The sequence below is a fragment of the Ostrinia furnacalis genome, unplaced genomic scaffold, assembly GCF_004193835.3.
Source record: "Ostrinia furnacalis isolate ACB-3 unplaced genomic scaffold, ASM419383v2 OfSCF3149, whole genome shotgun sequence".
In the NCBI taxonomy this organism is placed as follows: domain Eukaryota; kingdom Metazoa; phylum Arthropoda; class Insecta; order Lepidoptera; family Crambidae; genus Ostrinia; species Ostrinia furnacalis.
This window is the reverse complement of record NW_021133388.1, coordinates 104055-123356: the sequence shown is the minus strand read 5'-3', so window position 1 is coordinate 123356 and position 19302 is coordinate 104055. Positions and strand designations below refer to the sequence as shown.

The following is a 19302-nucleotide window of genomic DNA, read 5'->3' as shown; positions in this document are numbered from 1 at the left end:
GTGGTGACGGCAGAGTAGAATAGGTACATTTGTCACCAACCCCTACTCTTCCCGCGGGTGTCGTAAGAGGCGACTTAGGGACTACACATTAAACAAAGAACGGGCAGCAGCGTTCTCTGAAAAACATCAATCTTTTATTAAACTGCGATCTCCAACCCGCCTGCCAAGCATGGGGATTATGGCAAAACCCTCCACTATAGTGGAGGAGGCTCATAGTCCAGCAGTGGACTGTAAAGGGCTGTTGATGATGATAATGATGTAATTGTTTTACTGTAACTACTGTAATTACTTACAGTTAAAATCACTATGTGCCTTGCCCATTGCCACTTCAGCTTGCTAATTCGTCGGGCTATGTCAGCGACTTTAGTTCGTTTACGGATCCTCTCTGATTCGATCTCGTAAAGAAACACCGAGAATAGCCTATTTTATACATTTTTTTAAAAAAGATACCTAATTATTGTTAAAAATTTAGGAAAAACTTTTTATCATCTTTTTATTAAAGTTGTAAATAAAACAACAACACCCAATTCAACAGTAGCAACATGTAATTTTGTTTAATAACGTATTTTATCTAGTTACAACTAATTCTATTTACAATACAGTTTATTTTATTAAATTGCTCATTTATAATTTTTTATATTATTTATAAATAAACTATTGGTACATTAGTACTTCTAATTACTTATTAACTTATTGTTTATTTATACAAATGGCTAAAAATACTGATCAATCAATAAATTGATATTTATTTTCTTGTTTCAAGTTATCATAATATGTATTACGATAACTCACCTAATTATGGCATAAGCCATACAATATTTTACCTTACGCCCATATACTTATGGTTTAAAAATACATTAGCAGTGTTCTGGCTATAAACAACCTAAATATAGCACACTAGTGACGTTTCATTGATAATTTCGGACTTACCATCAACCGGCTCGTTGGTCTAGGGGTATGATTTTCGCTTAGGGTGCGAGAGGTCCCGGGTTCAAATCCCGGACGAGCCCACTCCCTTTTTACATTTTTATTTTTTTATCAAGTACCTACGTAGGTATGTTTTTTCTTGATTATGTTGTGTTATCATATTTTTATCATTTATGGTAGTTTAAAAATATTTTTCTTTGAGAAAAGTATTGATATGCAAGTTATCTTTAAAATAGTAGAGAATTAAGAATTCATATTGTGTTCATGATAATTATTTATTAAATTCTTATTTGGTATTGTTTTATGTCTATCATTTACTGTATAAAAAAGTAATTATATTATTAAATTATTTCAATGAATTTAGAAGTTTAATGGTAAAAATTCCTTATTGGCCACTTAACGCCATCTATTGGTGCTCCAAGGAACTAACACGTCGTGAATGATCTATCTATATCGTCAAACCTTCACGAAGCTTTGTATAGCAATATTAGAAAAGACTTATAATATAAAGAAAGATGAGGGATGTAGTATTGTAGAGCAATGGAATTAGAAATGAAACGCCAATTAGTAAAAAAATATATTACACTTAGTCACAAAACGTCACAAAATCATAAAATATAATGTAATTTAGATGCTAGACATGAAATAGTCATCTGGGGGGCACGGATCGTTGTTATCAACAGGTTTATATCTATAAATCTTGCCTTTAGTTCCAATAACTATGTTATTTTTAGTATCAAACGCCATTCCAGTGATTTTGAAACCAAGTTGCCCTATTTTAACTGGCAGAATGCTTTTCGTGAATAATCTAAACAGGGAGCCCTTCACAGCAACTATTGCTTCATCGTTGTTATTCAGTTGAAGAATATACTTCAGTTCTCTAGTAAAACCTTTGTATTGGATAGGCTCGTAGAAATCTATGGAGAAAAAGTACAATCTTCCGTCTACATACTCGTAAAAAGCGTTTCCTTTGCTATCTAAAACGAAACTGTACGCCTTGGGAATCTTCTCGTACCTTTTTACCGCTGCAGAGCCGTTCATAAATCGGAAAATTTCGTGGTTTGACCCAGTAGCAATGTACATTTGATTGTCAGTTTTGTCAATGAATATCCCTCTGACATCATCGTCACCTATAGGCCTTTCTGCTGTGATTTCTGTTCTAGAATAATCATAAGTGATGAGTCCTTGATTTGTGCCTATGTAGATGACGTTGTTAGCCACATCTATGCCCACACATTGGCCGTTGATATCATCAGAAACTGGCAGTTCTTTGATTCCCAAAGATCCATGCTTTAGTAGATGTATCCCTTTCGTGTAGTTTCTTTTATGAAGGATGAAAAATATGTGCTCCGTTCTGGGATCTATGACAATTCCTGTAGGATAGCCATCGATGGTAGCTATGAGCTGTCGTTTGTAGTATTCGTTGCCGATCTTGGTCTTCTCACATTTTTCCGTCTTATTCTGTTGTATGAGCAGGAAAAGGATGGGTAGTATACCAGTGATTGCTGCCTTTAATGTGCGCATTCTGGGCACATGTCAATTTTGCTTTGCTGGAAATTAAATAGATAATTAGTTAACTGTTTACTTAAGGAAATGTTTTATAAGGAATTACGACAATTTCCTAGCTAAAGGCACTTGTTAACGTAGAGTCTTTTTTATTTATTTATTATTATTAATCTACTAAATGCTACTGGAAATAAAAACGAAAATTTGATGATGAATAATTCAAAAACTTAAAAGTAATACAAAAACTTCAATAAAAATTACTGAATAGTTTTTCATCAATAACTGTACACTTATAATATGCCTAGTTTTTTCCCTTACTTTGGTTACTCACTATATTTTTACCAAAAATCTTGCTAATTTCTAAATACGGGACTGTTCCCACCGCTGCAACTACTGTGTAGCCAGGATCTACAGCTTGACCGCCAATAAAAACCCAAGAAGGTCAAGTTTGTCCCGGGGGAAAGTTAAACTGTCATTGGACCCGCAACGAACTTAATATTTCTAAATAGTTAAAAGGAACTGTACCTTATAAAGGTCTGCGTCCACCACAGTCGGGATTCGTAATAAGTTTGGCCAATGTCTCATAAGGCAGGCTTGGCTTTATAAAACATCACCACCATTGTGTCATCTGTCCATCTGTAAACATAGTGTGGGATTGTAAACATGAACTAATGCAGTTCACAGGGTGTTCTTTGTCAGGTTTATTGGTGCTAGAGAAAGTTTTGAAATCTTTGAAAAAATGAAGTCGATGGAGCACATGATGTCGTGCCCTGCGTGGTCAAACTGCACTGACGACAACGCCACTCTTGTAGCGGAGTTTTGGGCTGACACTATATAGGTTTGTTGTCGAAGAAGAAGAAGAGACTTAAAAAAATGAAAAATACGTTATACGATATAACTATTTAAATGTCACAACAGAAAAAGTTAGAAGTGTAATGCTAATGGAAGGTGACGTCATACTTAAACGACCAGACAAGTAAATACCTAATATAATTATAATCTATACTAATCTATACTATAATATTATAAAATGCGAAAGTAACTCTGTCTGTCTGTCTGTCTCGCTTTCACGCCTAAACCACTGAAGCAATTTTGATGAAATTTGGCACATTTGAGTCCTCGAAAGGACATAGGATAGTTTTTATCCCGGTTTTTGAAACAAAGACGCGCGCGGTAAAGTTTTCTGTGACAGACAAAATTCCACGCGGGCGAAGCCGTGGGCGGAAAGTTAGTACATCCATAAGTAGAAAAGAAATATGAGTTAACAGTAATATATTATGTACTTTTAAAGGCCATTAGTCTATGAATTAGTATTCGAGTTCTACACACTGGCATTATTCTGACCCCTACAAGATTCGAACATGCAATCATCCGGCGTTGTAATCTAGTATGTGAAGCAAAAGTCCAGGCGGCCTCTCAGGCCTTTCTTTGGGGCAAACATGAATGATTCAAAGCGCACATAAATGTTTTTACTGTGCAGGTTTCGAACTCGCAACCTCTACCATAGTACCTAGTCCGGGATGCGAACCAAAAGGACGAGTAACTACCTCTAGCATGAACAACTTTCGTCTTCGAATAGTTTGCGTGTTCGATAAAATTTGATACTCTGCCGTCACCACACGGCCACAAGCGGCCTTAGAACAAGCCAAAGTAACCAAACCGAGCAGAAATTTTGCTCCTACAGGGATTAAATTCTGGAACTTCTGGTTTTGAGACAGACGGTCTTATCACTACACCAGCTGTTAAGATTGTTCTTGTGAACACCCTGTATAGAACAATTTAGAGTGTCTAGAAAAATAGTGATGCAATATGTGTAATTTAGGTTCGCGTCATAAATCTAAACATGGTCTAGTTTATTATGAATTTTGATACTGTCCATAGACAGCCCTCGAGTTTGCCAGTCGTTTGTCTGAAGAACCTTTCTAAATAATCTGGTAAGTATTTTTAAAAACTTTACTGATTGTTTTTTTATTAATTGTCGTATTATTAGGGTAGTTGATACCACCAATCAATGGCCATGTTTTATGAGTTGATAATAATATCATAGTCTTAAAATTTTAATTGATTTTGTAGGTTACTAATACCTATACGAGTAGCAAAAGGATAGTAAGTCCAGTTTCAATTAATTATGCTGTCAAAATGCGATTCTTTCATAGATTTCTTTTGGTAATTTTATATTTAATAGACGAGCTGATTTCAATTTTGTCATCTAATTTGTCACTATGACATTATTCTTCCTCTAACACACCGCTTATTATTTTATGTTTCATCTGGGAATCGAACCCAGTGTTGTGTTTGGAACATGACTCCTTAACAGTTGCCACCAGATCAACATAGAGTTCGATAGAAGTATCCCATAATTACCTGCATGTAATCGAAGTTTTTTCCTAAGTTTAGGAGACTTTTCCCACCTTTCGTTCCCACCGCTGCAACTCCTGTGTTGCCAGGATCTACAGCTTGACCGCCAATTAAAACCCAACCTGTGAAGGTCAAGTTTGTCCCTAAATTTCCCATGGATGTCGTAAGTGGCGACTATTTATAGGAGAATATGCGAACGACAGGCCTCCCCAACCCGTCTGGCCAGCGTGGGGAGTGTATGCCAAATCCTCCATTTGCCTCTGGTAATTTTTTTCTTTTCTTTTCTTTATTTTTAAATTATTAATAAAAAATAAAAATTAGAGAGGGTCGTGCTCCTGGAGTGGAGACTATATGACCTGAGTCTAATAAATAACAAATTATTTTCTTTATTGAAAAAGTTTTGATTAATTATGGATGACATGGCACTTGATGTGATTGATTGATCGTTAGTGATTATGTGAAAGTTATAGCCGATGACATTTAATTGATGTTTAATTAATTTTGCATTGGTAAAGGGCTAGAGTTTATGTAATTTCTCGTCAACGAATGTTTTTTGTTTTTTCTATTATTTTTTACCAACTGAGGTTACAAACCTAGTGTCAGATATTATCAGGCGCCATTATTTATAGGCGTCTAGGAATTTTCCAAAGTATCTAATCACAAAACTTTTTCTTACAATCAGGTTAATTCAAGCCTGAAATTAAATTGGGTACAAATACACAAAGTGATTTGACTGCAGTGATTTATATAGACCACATGGGAATCGAACCCAGACCCGTCAGATCAGGAAAATCTTTATTTCTTACCACTAGGCCACGGAGTATCTATTAGAAAACTTCTTCTCTATCTTAGATAGACAATCTTCATAAAATGCTAATGCGCCTAATGCTAAAGTGATGTAATCTTACATCACTAAACGGGACTATTCCCACCTCTCGTTCCCACCACTGCAACTCCTGTGTATCCAGGATCTACAGTTTGACCGCCACAAAAACCCAACCAATGAAGGTCAAGTTTGTCCCGGGGGAAACTTGGACCCGCAACGAAATTAATCAAAAGAATCTTACATCACTAGTCTTTTACTTTGTCAAATTGTCAGAATGTGTGGGAAAAACTTAGTCGATGGTATAATTTGAAGTGCCTCGTTTTTCTCGTACTTACCATCCATTTAGGAAGACACATGGTATACATAGGTCTTGTAAATAAAATTAGTTTCTAAAATCAGTCTTTATTCGCCTATTCGCACTCATCCGCACTGTACTTATAGATTACCCCGTTGCTTGCTAAATACATGTCGTCCCCATCAAACGTTATTCCTGATGGAATAAAGTCCAGATTCATCAGCTTCCTTGGAATCATCGAGTCGGGTCTCAATTGGTATAGCCCATCATTTGCTGCCAAAACTACCCTGTTATTACCATCTACCGTCATCGCTCTAGCTGTATTTCTTCCTATACCAGCGAATTCAATAGGCTCCTGAAAATCTTTCAACAGAACCTTAACATACTTAGCATTACATTCGTAATAAATATTATCATCAGAATCTACAGCTAAAATGAAGGCACAGGGTATATTGTCAATCTTTTTTTTCTCGTTTTTCTTCAAATTGATACTGTACACCTCATTGTCAGGGTAAATGACTGCGTATAGCTCATCATTGTGCTCTGGTTTGTACAGCATGACAATATCTTCGTCTTTGAGACTCAAGAAGTGTGCTTTATCCGTTTTGTTCAGTACATTCAAGCCATCATCGCTAGCTATATAAACTTTGTTGTTTTTGGCGTCGACCGCTGCCGCTTGACCATGGACATTGTCGATTTTCATGGGCATTCCGTTTCTTAGGAAGTACTGGTCCATTTTGGTCTGCTCATCATCATTGTGGAGAGAATCTAGGTCAATTAGAGTGAAGAATATGTCTTTATTATTTGGGTTGATGGCGAGGTTGGTGGGCAGGCCCTTTATGGTCAAAATGGCGGTCCTCTCGTAGTTTTGGCCGTCGTACACGTAGGCACACGGTTCTGATGCCACTGACGATATAGCGATCAGTAACAGGTATCTTAGCATTGTGGTATTCTGAAATAAATTTCGTTGGTTAGAAAATGGTTTTGACATTATATTAATTTTTTAATGACTGAACTATAAACTACTGGACCGATTTGCAAAATTCTTTCACCAATAGAATTCAATATTATTTCTGATGAACATAGGCGGTACAAAGTTTGCCGGGTCAGCTAGTCTATCTAAATAATAAACTCAAAGGTGACTGACTGACTGACATAGTGATCTATCAACGCACAGCCCAAACCACTGGACGGATCGGGCTGAAATTTGGCATGCAGGTAGATGTTATGACGTAGCCATCCGCTAAGAAAGGATTTTACGAAAATCCACCCCTAAGGGGGTAAAACGGGATCCACGCGTACGAGCGACATCGTAGGCGGCCGCTAGTATAAAATTATAAACTATTTATTTCGTTTTCATTTTCAATTATTTTGGCAACTTAACAAATTAAATACTACATTCTACAAGTGATAGTATAATTTATTAAAATTAGAGCGATATAAATAAATATAATACGCGTATTAATGTCCAATAATAAAAAATAATTGCTTCAAATGCAGTTTTAAATCCTCGTGAAGTTAATGATAAGTACAGTACTAAATAAACAATAATAATAATTGCAAAAGACAATAATTAATGTTGACCCAGTGATTTATTTATCAAATCAAACAATGATGAAGTACAGTCGACAGTACTTTAACATTATTTAATTCTCTTGCAATTTAGTACTTATTACAGTGTAATAAAGATGTCACAATGGTAATTAAGCTTGAAATGCCATTTGTACAAAAAATTTTTCTGGTATTGTATTAAATTAGGCAGTGAAAGTATTAATTAAGCCTCGTGTAATAGAGGACAACGTCCTGCGACTAAAAATGTTTTTTTAAAGAAGCATTTAAGAGCGTTTACGCGAAGCGCGGCGTTTCAAGGGGCATCATTGGAAATGATTCGCGCGCGGCGTTTTTTAATAGTTTTCAAATGTTCATAGCAAAGCAATAACAATGAATTAAATATCGTTTCAAAGTAAATATTTTAAAGAAGATGTTGTATTATTATATTAAGCTCTTTTTATGTTGAATAAAGGAAGAATATTGGTGAAAAAATCACTTTGATTTTTGGGTATTTCACGTTCTTTTAATTTGTGATTTCTTATTTTAAAATGCTTAAATCTAAAAATTTTCTCAGATAACTATTTGCCCAAGGATCTATGCTATCTATACTAATATTATAAAGCTGAAGAGTTTGTTTGTTTGTTTGTTTGTTTGTTTGTTTGGTTGAACGCGCTAATCTCAGAAACTACTGGACCGATTTGAAAAATTCTTTTTGTGTTGGATAGCCCGTTAGTTCCTGAAGGCTTTAGGCTATATATCATCACGCTAAGACCAATAGGAGCGGAGCACCAATGAAGAATGTTTCAAATCAGTGATTTTTTTCCTTTTGAGAGCTGACGCTGCGTAAACGGTTAAAGTTTCGCAAAAGTCATGTATGACAGAATTGTTCCCCTTTAAAAGTTCTAAAAAAAAGTCCGCGATAGCATATGTCTATCTTTTAAGGTTGGCTCATAGTAACCCTTTTTATGCAAAAAGAAATCTGTTTTAAATTAATGCATTATTTGCGCAGGTTTTTTCATANATTTCCACGAACCTGTCATTGTATTCGTCCACATTTCCGCAGTCTCCTAGGCATTCGAAACGATTTTGCAATTCGAGCTGAAAGCTTTCGGGGTTTTTGACTTGGATAGGATAGGCGCTGGGCGGAGCGTAGACTTCATCAGTCGACATCTTTTGAGCTTGGGTCTCTGATATTCAATGTGCCTCACCATTCGGTGATCGCTTCCTGTTTTGACCGAGTTGATCACAGAGACATCGTTGAATTAGTAAATTATTGCAAAGAACTGATACTGAACATATCAAACAACAAACCTTGTGTCAATTAGTATTTTGTTTTATTTAGAGCTGATTTTTCAATCGTTGGATAACTCTTAACTGAAGAATAATTTTGGCATATTGATAGTTTCAGTATGGGAAATATGTCAAAATGACAAATTTATTCGTCAGTTAAAAGTTATTTGATAATTAAAAAATCAGCCCTTAGAAGATAAATTAATTTAGGTTAGGTACCTAGCTACTTACTATTCCTCCGCAAAATAACTTTATTATACAAAATTTGCTAACTTTAGCTTAATCCCGGAAATATCGAAAATACCGGATTACCGGTATTGATTTAGAGCCAATACCGAAAATACCGGTTTTGCTGAAATGATTCGGTATTGCGACCCCTAGTTCGAACCCGCGTTCCTTAATTTGATCTCGAGTCGGCCAATCCGACACCTCCATCGTTTATCATCATCTTCATTTCAGCCACAGGACGTCCACTGCTGAACATAGGCCTCCTCCAATAACTTCCACATCACCCGGTTAGATTTGATTGCATCCAGCGACTTCCTGCTTTATGTTACCTTTATGAGGTCGTCGGTCCACCTTGTGGGTGGACATTCCACGCTGCGTTTTCCGGTACGTGGCCTCCTTTCCAGAACCTTGCTGCCCCATCAGCCGTCTGTTCTGCTTTCAATTTTTTGAAATAGAAAACATGGATTGACACAGTCACATTGATTACATAGTTACAGAAACCAATAAAAAATGGTAGTTAAACTATGCCATTAGGCTTTTCATCATTGACATTTTGAAAGGGAATGTCAAGAAGCTGGTCAACCGCGGGCGCTATTTTTTTGACATTACAATTAGATCTTTCTTTTTTAACAACAACGAGGAAGCTCTTGGCCTGTATTTTCTCACCTGATGGTAATTGATGATCAGGCCGAAGGTGGAAGCAAGCTTCACCCGGAATCCTCAACCACGGAGGAACTGGCTATCTTACCTCTAACTGCCGAAACACAACAATGCTGTTAACATAGTTGTAATGGCGACAGACTTAGGTAAGATGGTGGTAGCTAGCCAGGCGGACTTAGAAAAAGCCCTACCACCAACCAAACCGAACAGAAAAATCTGCCCCCACTGGGAATCGAACCCGGGACCTCTGCGTCTGAAGCAGGTGGTCTTACGACTAGACCACAGAGGCGGTTATACAGGGTGTGCCAGAATCAAAGTGATAGGGGAGGTAGCTCTACTAATGTACTATCCCTAAAAATATGTAAAAAAAATAAAGCGCATAAGGACACAAAAAAAAATTTTTTTTGAAAAAGTGAAAATAAATCAGCTTTGCCCAAGTATCTTGCTATAATTGTTGCGTTTGGAGTTTATTTGTACTTTTTTCTTACTAATATTAATTTTACATGATCGCTTCGTTTATCTGTAAACAAACTTTTGAAAATAATGACTAGATTTAGAGTTTAGAGCACTTTATTTAAAAAAAAATCCGGGCTCAATTTTTTTTCATATTTTTTAGGGATAGTACATTAGTACAGCTACCTCCCCTAGCAGTTTGATTCACCCATTCTGGGACACCCTGTATATAGTTTTTCTATTGTCGCTTGAAATTCGATTCGTCTTCACTTTCTACGCAATGGAAACGCCCATTTCACGGTCAAATGAACGCTCGCGTGCGCGTGCGCCGCTGAGCCGATCCTTACAAAATAATGTGAGACGGTTCCGTGTTTTGATGAGGTTTTTTGGTTAAATTTTAACTAGTTATGTAATATTACATAACGTTTAACCAGTTGGTGGTTTAAGACACTATTTGAGCTGATAACAGCCTTAATATGCGCATTAGTTCAGTTCTGTCCACCCTAGCCAATTGATATTGCCATTGTACCCAAAAAATATCTACGAGACTATTCCCACCTCTCGTTCCCACCGCTGCAACTCCTGTGTACCCAGGATCTACAGCTTGACCGCCAGTAAAAACCCACCAGTGAAGGTCAAGTTTGTCCCGGGGGAAATTTAAACTGTCATTGGGCCCGCCACGAACTTAATCAGAAGAACATAGGAGGAGTTCGAAGTTAAGGTTCGTCTTCCCTTCATTGCAAAGCGAAGGACAGGTAACAAAACAAAGGTTATCCATACTACTAGTATTATTTGTAATCTATGTCCCTATTATTATTACTTATTCTGTGCTATTATGTAAAAATGCTAAAGTAACTCGCTGTCTGTTCGTTATCTTTTTATATTGAGACCTTTGAACCAATGTACATTAATTTTAGTATTCATTAGACAGAGGAGAGAGACAAGTTATTATTTGTCGCGTACCTACTTATAAATTACTAGCTTTACGCCCGCGGCTTCGCCCGCGTGAAATTTTGTATCATCATCATCATCTCAGCCATAGGACGTCCACTGCTGAACATAGGCCTCCCCCAATGCTTTCCATGTTGCTGGACGCAGGCCGCTACCAACTGGGCAACGGTGCAGTCCTGTTGTCCCCCCAACTTGGCCCCCCTAGGGGAGCCAACAGGATTTCGAAATCCTGTTGTCCCCCCTGGCTAGGGGAGACAACAGGACTAGATTTTTAATCAATGATTTGAGGACTGTTGTCCCCCCTGGTAAAAATTATTTAAAAGCCATAATTTTTTATAGCATAATTTATGAAAAACTGAAGCATTTGACTGAATGCCAAACTNATTCATAAAGATTTTGTCAAAAGCAAGTAAAGCAGATTTTGAAATAGTCTGAAATAGTACCGGTACCAAGAACTTATATTTTTTTCGTTATCCAAATGTTAATATTATTTGACATACGTTTAGGTATTCAGTTTGGCAATTTGCCATTCATTCAGGTACTCCAGTCCTTCTTAAATGTTATAAAATTTTATGGCTTTTAAATAATTTTTGCCAGGGGGGACAACAGTCCTCAAATCATTGCTTAAAAATCTAGTCCTGTTGTCTCCCCTAGCCAGGGGGGACAACAGTATTTCGAAATCCTGTTGGCTCCCCTAGGGGGGCCAAGCAGGGGGGACAACAGGACTGCACCCTGGGCAACATGGAAATTTTGTCTGCAGCAGAAAAACTTTATCGCGCGCGTTACTGTTTCAAAAACCGGGATAAAAACTATCCTATGTCCTTTCCCGGGACTCAAACTATCTTTATACCTTTCATCACAATAAGTTCAGTGGTTTAGGCGTGAAAGCGACACAGACAGACAGAGTTACTTTCGCAGTTACTAGTATTATAATATTTGTAGGGATTTTGCGCATTAGGACTTGTTCCCACGGAGACCCAGTTTTTAAAGAACTGATTTTTGACACAGAAGTTTTTTCACTTCATACGACATCCCGTTTTTCGGGACCCTGCATTACTGGGCTAGTAATCTATATTTATAAAAGCGAAAGGTCACTGACTTATTGACTGACTGACTCACACTCATCACGAAATTTCAGAAACTACAAGTGCTAGGAGTCCCAAATTTTGCATCGGGGTTCCTTTTAGAACGTAGGTGCTCATAAGACGGGTAAAACGGGATCCACGCGTACGAAGTCGCGGGCGGCCGCTAGTATGCTTTTAAAAGCAGAATAATATTTTATAATTTGGTCTGCGTACAAAGGTCTCGTTCACAAAACATGGCTATGATAGGTATTTTGTTTAATCAACTCTATGCGGGTATATGCTATGTATAGGTAAGAACATTATAATAATATGCGATCTTCGGCCAAATCCTTTATTTGCCTCTAGTAAATTATTGATGGTAGATATCCTGCGGTGTCAACTACCCAATTTTTATGAATGTAATTGTTCAAATTAACATGAACACTAGGTTAAAGTAAAAAAATAACTAAGCTTGGGTGAATTTATTTTATTACATTATCTTTCAGATAAACAATGTGGCAGACAATAATCGCCGTGTTCTTCATAACCACCATCAACTGCCGCTACTTCATATCGAAGAAGAATACCAGCATGTTCAAGAACGAGCAGATCATATTCGCTTCTGATTTCAACATCACCAAGCTCCTCGTGCCAGCAGATGGCAGCAAGTACATCCAGACGGAATCCTCAGAAATACCCTCTATCTTCTTCGCCATATCCGACTCGAAGCTAGAAGGGGGCAGCTGCATCTATGTGCTAGAAGGATTCGCCGCTTACGAAATCCTAGAAGGAGGGCGTGATGCTACTGCAGATTACAGCTTCAGTAAGACCATATTCTTCGGAGCTAGAGACGGCATTTACAAGTACTACCCAGATTCACTATCAGCAAAAAAGTACGGTCCATTTAGAGATGATATCATACAACTGCAGAAAGCAAACGGCTCTGATGCTATCTTCATATTGACCAGCGATCACAGAATCTACAAAATCGAAAAGAACGGCACTGTGAAGACGAGGGTGCAATCCATACCGTGCGCCTTCGAATTCGTTCTGGATACTTCCAATAACATCTACTACTTGGCGTGTGATGACCACATGCCTCATATAGTCAAATCTGACGGTCGTCCGTTATCGTTCACAGCTAGCGTGATTGAGGATTTCAAAGACATAAAGTTGATACGCCCAGCTTTCATCATGGAGGGCTGTGTGCCGTTCTTTGGAGATGGGCACTTGTATCTGTTATATGCCAATGGTACAAGCGAGAAGAAGGACTTTTATCTGGATGAGAAACCCACTGCTTTCAGTGTCGACGCAGCTTTGTACTTGGTTGCTGCATTAGATGGGAAAATATACGAGTTTAATGTGATGGAAGTTCTTCTAAGATCCATGTTTGGGTTAGCGACAGAGTGGCCGAGAGATGTCACTAAAATTGTAATGTCTATAATAGATTCGGCTAGAGAAAGTATCCATGGGTTTCACAGAGGTTGGAATTATGCTGGTGTGCTATAGTTTCATTTGAGAAAAAGTGTACAGTTTGTATGATATTACATTAGTATGTATTACGTTTAATTTTTCACTGGAAGTGAAATAATGTGATCAAAATTGTAGTCATGCAATTAATTAATAATAATGGTATCTTCAAATCGACTTTATTGCGATTTGCGAGTAAGTAAACGTGTCAGCTAAGTCAATAAATCTGAATGCATAATAATAATTTTAAGCACAGAACATTTTTGTTTAATTTTGATCCTGTTGTAATTATTTCTGTTAGTAAACTAAGGATTCGTTTAGAAAAGACAAACAATGGTTTCAATATAATGGTTTTAATTGAAAATATAAACGTATAGAAGATCACCTGACGTGTCAATTAAGCACGAAAACTACTCCTAGATCTGGTCGCAATCGACTGGATGTTCGAGGTTTGGTCGGAGAAGAACGATTTTACTTCTTTCATATCATCTGACAATTCTTCTTTTGCCATTTCGGTCAACACGATAGCGAGCAGGTTGTACTCGTAAATTTTGTTATTATGTCCCGCAAATATTAAAAGAGTCGTCTCAAAAGAGATGGCACTTGGCTTCGTATCTAAAATTATGTCTGCAAATTCAGAGGTGCCATTTGCGTATGCCAAGTACGTTTTCTTACCAGCTACGACTGGAACAGCCTCTTCTACGACGAAAGGTGGCCTCAAAAGCTGAACATCAGAAGGATGCGCTGGTAGGCCTTTAATGCTCTTTACGGTACCGTCTTCGGCAAGTCTAACATAGACGTGTTTCTTATTATCCACGAAGTACAAATTGTTAGCCGAGTCCAACAAAATTTGCTGGGCGTCCTTTACATTGGTTATCTCTTCCTTTCTAGTGCCATCATCCGTGACTTTGTAAACAACATTTTCTGCTGTTAGAATGTAGAAATCGTTGGTGCCGTTAATGACAGCGATGGCGATAGTATTGTCAGTCACTGTACCATATTTTTCGGCTTTTTTCTCCTGTTCATTGAATCTGTAGATGCCGTCGGAAGCTGCGAAGTATACTTCTTTGCTTTGGTCACTGGACGCGGAGATGTCGTTGCCGTTTTCGAGTAGCTTGGTTGCTTGTTTGTTTTTCAAGACAGAGAGGCCTTTACCTTCTTCGATGAAGAAGACATAGATGTTTTCATCATCGGAGGTTTCTTCTACATCTTCTTTGTCATCGAAGTTTATGGAGTTGAGTGGGACGACTATTTTGGTGATATCTTTCTCTCCGGTGTAAATGACGAATTCTTCGGGGAATAAATCTTCGACGATGTGCAGGGTGTCGTCATTGGTGGTGGGCTTGGTGGACGCCAGCCCGACCAGAAGCAGTGCCGTAAAGGTGGCCAAGGTATTCATGGTGTCTGAAAAAGATTGAGTGAGTGAGAAAAACTGTTTATTTTAATGATGTGCTGGTAGGTAGAAGTAGAACGGTGACAGTAGAAACGTAAGGCCTATATAAAAGGCTATCGCAAAGTGAAACTAAATCCAAATTCCTGTTTGTAGATATTCGAAACTTCACTGAGTTACATTAGTAGTTGTATAACTGCAAGAAGAAAAATGGACAATAAAAATAAAATGAAGTAAAGAGAAAGTCTTTTTTCACTATAAAATAAATGTATCTACATTTAATTACTCTAAATTCACACTGGGCTAATTATTATTTATTACAAAGCACATGTATTAAAGTAGGGAAGACCGAGGAGAGTTGTGACATTGAAAAGCTTAGCTCATAATAGTACGCGGTTTTGAGTTCAAGTCTCAAGCTAACCAATATGCGCTGTAGCGAGCTCGCCCATAATATCTGCCGATATTCAATACGTTAATACTGACACTCTAGGTTACTGAAATCAGTAAAAAAGGGCCCAGTTGCTGGAAGACAAAATAATACAATCCAACGACTTGGCCCGTGGACCATGCTAAAAGTGAGCCAAGTAAGACTCTATTAAGGGAGTCTCTTGTTTGTAAAATGATAGGCATTTTACGCTACTTTTATCTAAGTATGTGAATATGGCAAGGATGCAAAGTAATACCGCGTATACTTATCTATACTTCTATACTCTATGTATACTAAATTATAAATGCGAAAATAACTTTGTTTGTCTGTCTGTCTTGCTTTCACGCTTAAACCACAGAACCGATTTTGATGAAATTTGGCTTAGATATAGTTTGAGTCCCGGGAAAGGACATAGTATAGTTTTTATCCCGGTTTTTGAAACAGGGACGCGCGCGATAAAGTGTTTCTGTGACAGACAAAATGTCACGCGGACTAAGCCGCGGGTGGAAAGCTAGTACCGCTATAAGTACTAAGTAAGTAATAAATGGTAGTTTAAGTTATTAATTGGGTGATAAATAAGTATTCGTTTTAATCGTTGCCTATAAGTAGTTAAGTTAGGTTTATTATCGCAGGCCAAGACAAGTGATATCTCTGTTGACATAAACTCTGTGTCAGTCGGTTATGTAACACTTTAGTTGTTTACAACTCAAATCTAGAACTGTTTAGTCAAATTAACACCATTTGGCAACTGATACAACTAAAATAACTATTGAACGGATTTTGATGCAACGTTTATACTTTTACTAGCTTTCCGCCCACGGCTTCGCCCGCGTGGAATTTTGTCTGTCACAGAAAAACTTTATCGCGCGCGTCCCTGTTTCAAAAACCGGGATAAAAACTATCCTAATATGTCCTTTCCCGGGACTCAAACTATCTGTATACCAAATTTCATCAAAATTTCAGTGTTCAAGACTTCTTCATTTCTTAATTCCCGACAATAAGAAACGCAATAAAAAATAATTAGGCCAATCAAAGTAGGGATTCATTTTTAACACTCTTTTTATACGTGGGTGTTCCAGAATAGGTGAATCAAACTGCTAGGGGAGGTAGCTCTACTAATACATATACCTAAGAAATATGAAAAAAAAAATTTGGGTTCGGATTTTTTTTTAAATAATGTGCTCTAAACTCGAAATCCAGTCATTATTTTCAAAAGTTTGTTTACAGATAAACGAAGCAATCATGTACTACAATTAATATTAGTAAGAAAAAAGTACAAATAAACTCCAAACGCAATTATAGCCAGATACTTAAACAAAGCTGATTTATTTTCACTTTTCCAAACATTTTTTTTTTGTTTCCTTATGCGCTTTATTTTTTTCATATTTTTTAGGGATAGTACATTAGTAGAGACCTCCCCTATTATCAGTTTGATTCACGAATTCTGGGACACCCTGTATAAGTAGATGATTAATCTCCATAATAGTTAACTAAAAAATGTGATAAACATTAAATTCGACTTTATACATTTACAAATATTTTATTTAAACATGTTTTTTATACATTTGGTTAGTTTTAAAAACATATGTTTTTTTTTAAATATTGCTATGTGTATAATCCCGTTAACCCCTCGCCTCGTGGTAAGCTAAATATTATATTTCAGTGGGTTCATCACAATAGTCGATTTAATCAATTAATTCTTACATCACACTAAACATAATATTAAAAAGACGAAAGTTTGTGAGTGTGTGTGATTGTTATTTATTCACGTCTAAACGGCTGGAGCTTTAATAAAATTTGGTATGGAGTTAGCTGACACCCTGGATTAACACATACGCTGCGGTAACACAGCGGGGCACAGTTAGTAAATAAATAAATAAATAGTTAGGTATATCAATCGACTCACCTCTCCGGTATATGTCACCAGAATGACTAATCAAGACTCGACTTAATGTTTATATTTATAATTAAACGTTATCGAGTTAACACTTAAACGTCTTTGTACCTATCTAAAGTCAGGACCTTTTGTTTCGCAAAAATAAGATTACAAATATTTGAGTTGCATATTTATTATTCTAGGAAGGAAGACTTTTTACGGTAATTGTAATTAGGGATGTTATGGATATGTAGTTTCGGTTATGGATACGGTTACGGATATAGGAATAATATTATACCGGTTTCGGTTTCGGTTACGAATATTTTTTTATTTCGGATATCCGAAAGTTTCGGTTACGGTTACGGACTATCTGTGCTTTAGAATGCAATTAGCAATAGTTTTCCAACACGGTTAATTCATGGTCGCACACTTTACATCGAATAAAAAGCAATAAAAGTAAATCAGGCTGTTATGCCGGTGCATATAATGCCATACAAAAAACAATTTAAACTGCCTACATCCGAAACTATCCGAAACTTTTGAATCGGTTATGGTTACGCTTCCGGATATATTTTTTTCGGATATCCGAATGTTTCGGTTACGGTTACGGATATCCATAACATCCCTGATTATAATCATTATGCATTATAAAACGTTCGCCAAATGGGATTCGCATTTGGGAAATTAACTTTCGTCAAAAGAAAGTTAGGCGTAATAAAAAGTTGCTAAACAAAATTCGGCCAAACAATATTGTATAAAAAATTTTACGCTTAAAGTTTGTGTGCCATAGACAATTTTATCAGGCATAAAAAATCAGGCGATTCGACAGAAACCCGTGAAAAATATTTATTTCGAGAGGCGACTCTTAACGCCAGAAAAAAAATTATAACTAGGTATCACTTAATACATCCTACTTCCTACTCCTACTAATATTATAAATGCGAAAGTTTGGATGTCTGGATGTTTGTTACTCTTTCAAGCAAAAACTACTGAACGGATTTTGATGAAACTTTACAGTATTATTGTTTATAACCCAGAATAACATATAGGCTATAATTTATGACTGTTCAGGCCTAACGCCTGATGCTTGAAGCATGGCAACATCGTCTCACGTCAAACAGCGGCGGCGCGAACGCCGCAGTCATCGTAGTAAAATCAGTGCGCTTTCAACTACCGAGTGACAAACATTAATTTTCCATAATATTGTAAATTTTAAACTACGAGTAAACCATCACTAGCAAGTCATTCTGTAGTATCATTTCATCAAAGCCTTCGCGGAACACCGCAGACCGGCGCACAGTGTGTTATGGGACTGTATAAACGGACATTCTCATTGATTTGATGAAACGTATAGAGCTCAGTTATACAAACATGATAGTAAAACTCCCGTTTGAAAATTCCACGTAGTTTTCGCGGTATAAAAATTCAAAGTTACCTATTTTTTTACTTCAAAATTATGCAAAAATATTCTCACTCGTTAACTAATAACATTTAATTCAGAATTGTTATAATACTTCATAGAGCTCTCAAAACTACACGTAATAAGCGTATTAAGTGCTTCGTAAACGCATTCAGTTAATTAGGAAAAATGATTTTAGTGATTTTTGTTTTTATTTTTTTTCTCAATTATACCTTAATATATGCAAACATTTTTAATTGCAAGATATAGTCTGATATTTAATCTAATTGTATTAATAAAATCAGCTTTAAACTCCGTGATATATTTGAGAAAAAACATAAAACGTCTTAATAAAATTTTTACGAGTCTAGGGTCGACAATTTTGGAAGGAATAATCATGTCTAAAAAGTTTCAAATCCCGCCTGTTATGTGCATAGTGTTGAAGGTTCTAAAAAGTCACATTCACATTGTTTTTAACCGACTTCAAAAAAAGGAGGAGGTTCTCAAGTCGAGTCTTTTTTCTTTTTTAACACTCTTATATTAACTTAAGTTGTATGTAAGTAACTAACTAAAAAAGTATGTAAACAAATCTAGGAAGTTGAATTTATCCTACCTTTAATAATTTTCTCAT

The 19302-nt window shown here is 36.7% G+C and overlaps 4 protein-coding genes and 1 non-coding gene across 5 annotated transcripts; 2 read left to right on the top strand and 3 right to left on the bottom strand.

Moving 5' to 3' along the window:
• Nucleotides 1–938: 938 nt before the first annotated feature.
• TRNAP-AGG (transfer RNA proline (anticodon AGG)) lies at nucleotides 939–1010 on the top strand. The gene has a single exon. It is a non-coding gene; the product is annotated as a tRNA-Pro (tRNA).
• A 481-nt stretch (nucleotides 1011–1491) lies between these two features.
• On the bottom strand, nucleotides 1492–3063 carry LOC114357435 (uncharacterized). The gene is made up of 2 exons (XM_028311045.1): nucleotides 2959–3063; nucleotides 1492–2477 (listed from the first exon to the last, which is right to left on the bottom strand). Exon 2 carries the CDS (start codon nucleotides 2449–2451, stop codon nucleotides 1555–1557), a length of 897 nt encoding a protein of 298 aa, XP_028166846.1. The 5' UTR covers nucleotides 2452–2477; nucleotides 2959–3063; the 3' UTR covers nucleotides 1492–1554.
• A 1203-nt stretch (nucleotides 3064–4266) lies between these two features.
• On the top strand, nucleotides 4267–13887 carry LOC114357427 (uncharacterized). The gene is made up of 2 exons (XM_028311031.1): nucleotides 4267–4367; nucleotides 12616–13887. Exon 2 carries the CDS (start codon nucleotides 12623–12625, stop codon nucleotides 13616–13618), a length of 996 nt encoding a protein of 331 aa, XP_028166832.1. The 5' UTR covers nucleotides 4267–4367; nucleotides 12616–12622; the 3' UTR covers nucleotides 13619–13887.
• On the bottom strand, nucleotides 5999–6858 carry LOC114357428 (uncharacterized). The gene has a single exon (XM_028311033.1). It carries the CDS (start codon nucleotides 6853–6855, stop codon nucleotides 6028–6030), a length of 828 nt encoding a protein of 275 aa, XP_028166834.1. The 5' UTR covers nucleotides 6856–6858; the 3' UTR covers nucleotides 5999–6027.
• A 43-nt stretch (nucleotides 13888–13930) lies between the features above and the next one.
• LOC114357426 (uncharacterized) lies at nucleotides 13931–17392 on the bottom strand. The gene is made up of 2 exons (XM_028311030.1): nucleotides 17303–17392; nucleotides 13931–14983 (listed from the first exon to the last, which is right to left on the bottom strand). Exon 2 carries the CDS (start codon nucleotides 14976–14978, stop codon nucleotides 13977–13979), a length of 1002 nt encoding a protein of 333 aa, XP_028166831.1. The 5' UTR covers nucleotides 14979–14983; nucleotides 17303–17392; the 3' UTR covers nucleotides 13931–13976.
• Between the last annotated feature and the right edge of the window lie 1910 nt (nucleotides 17393–19302).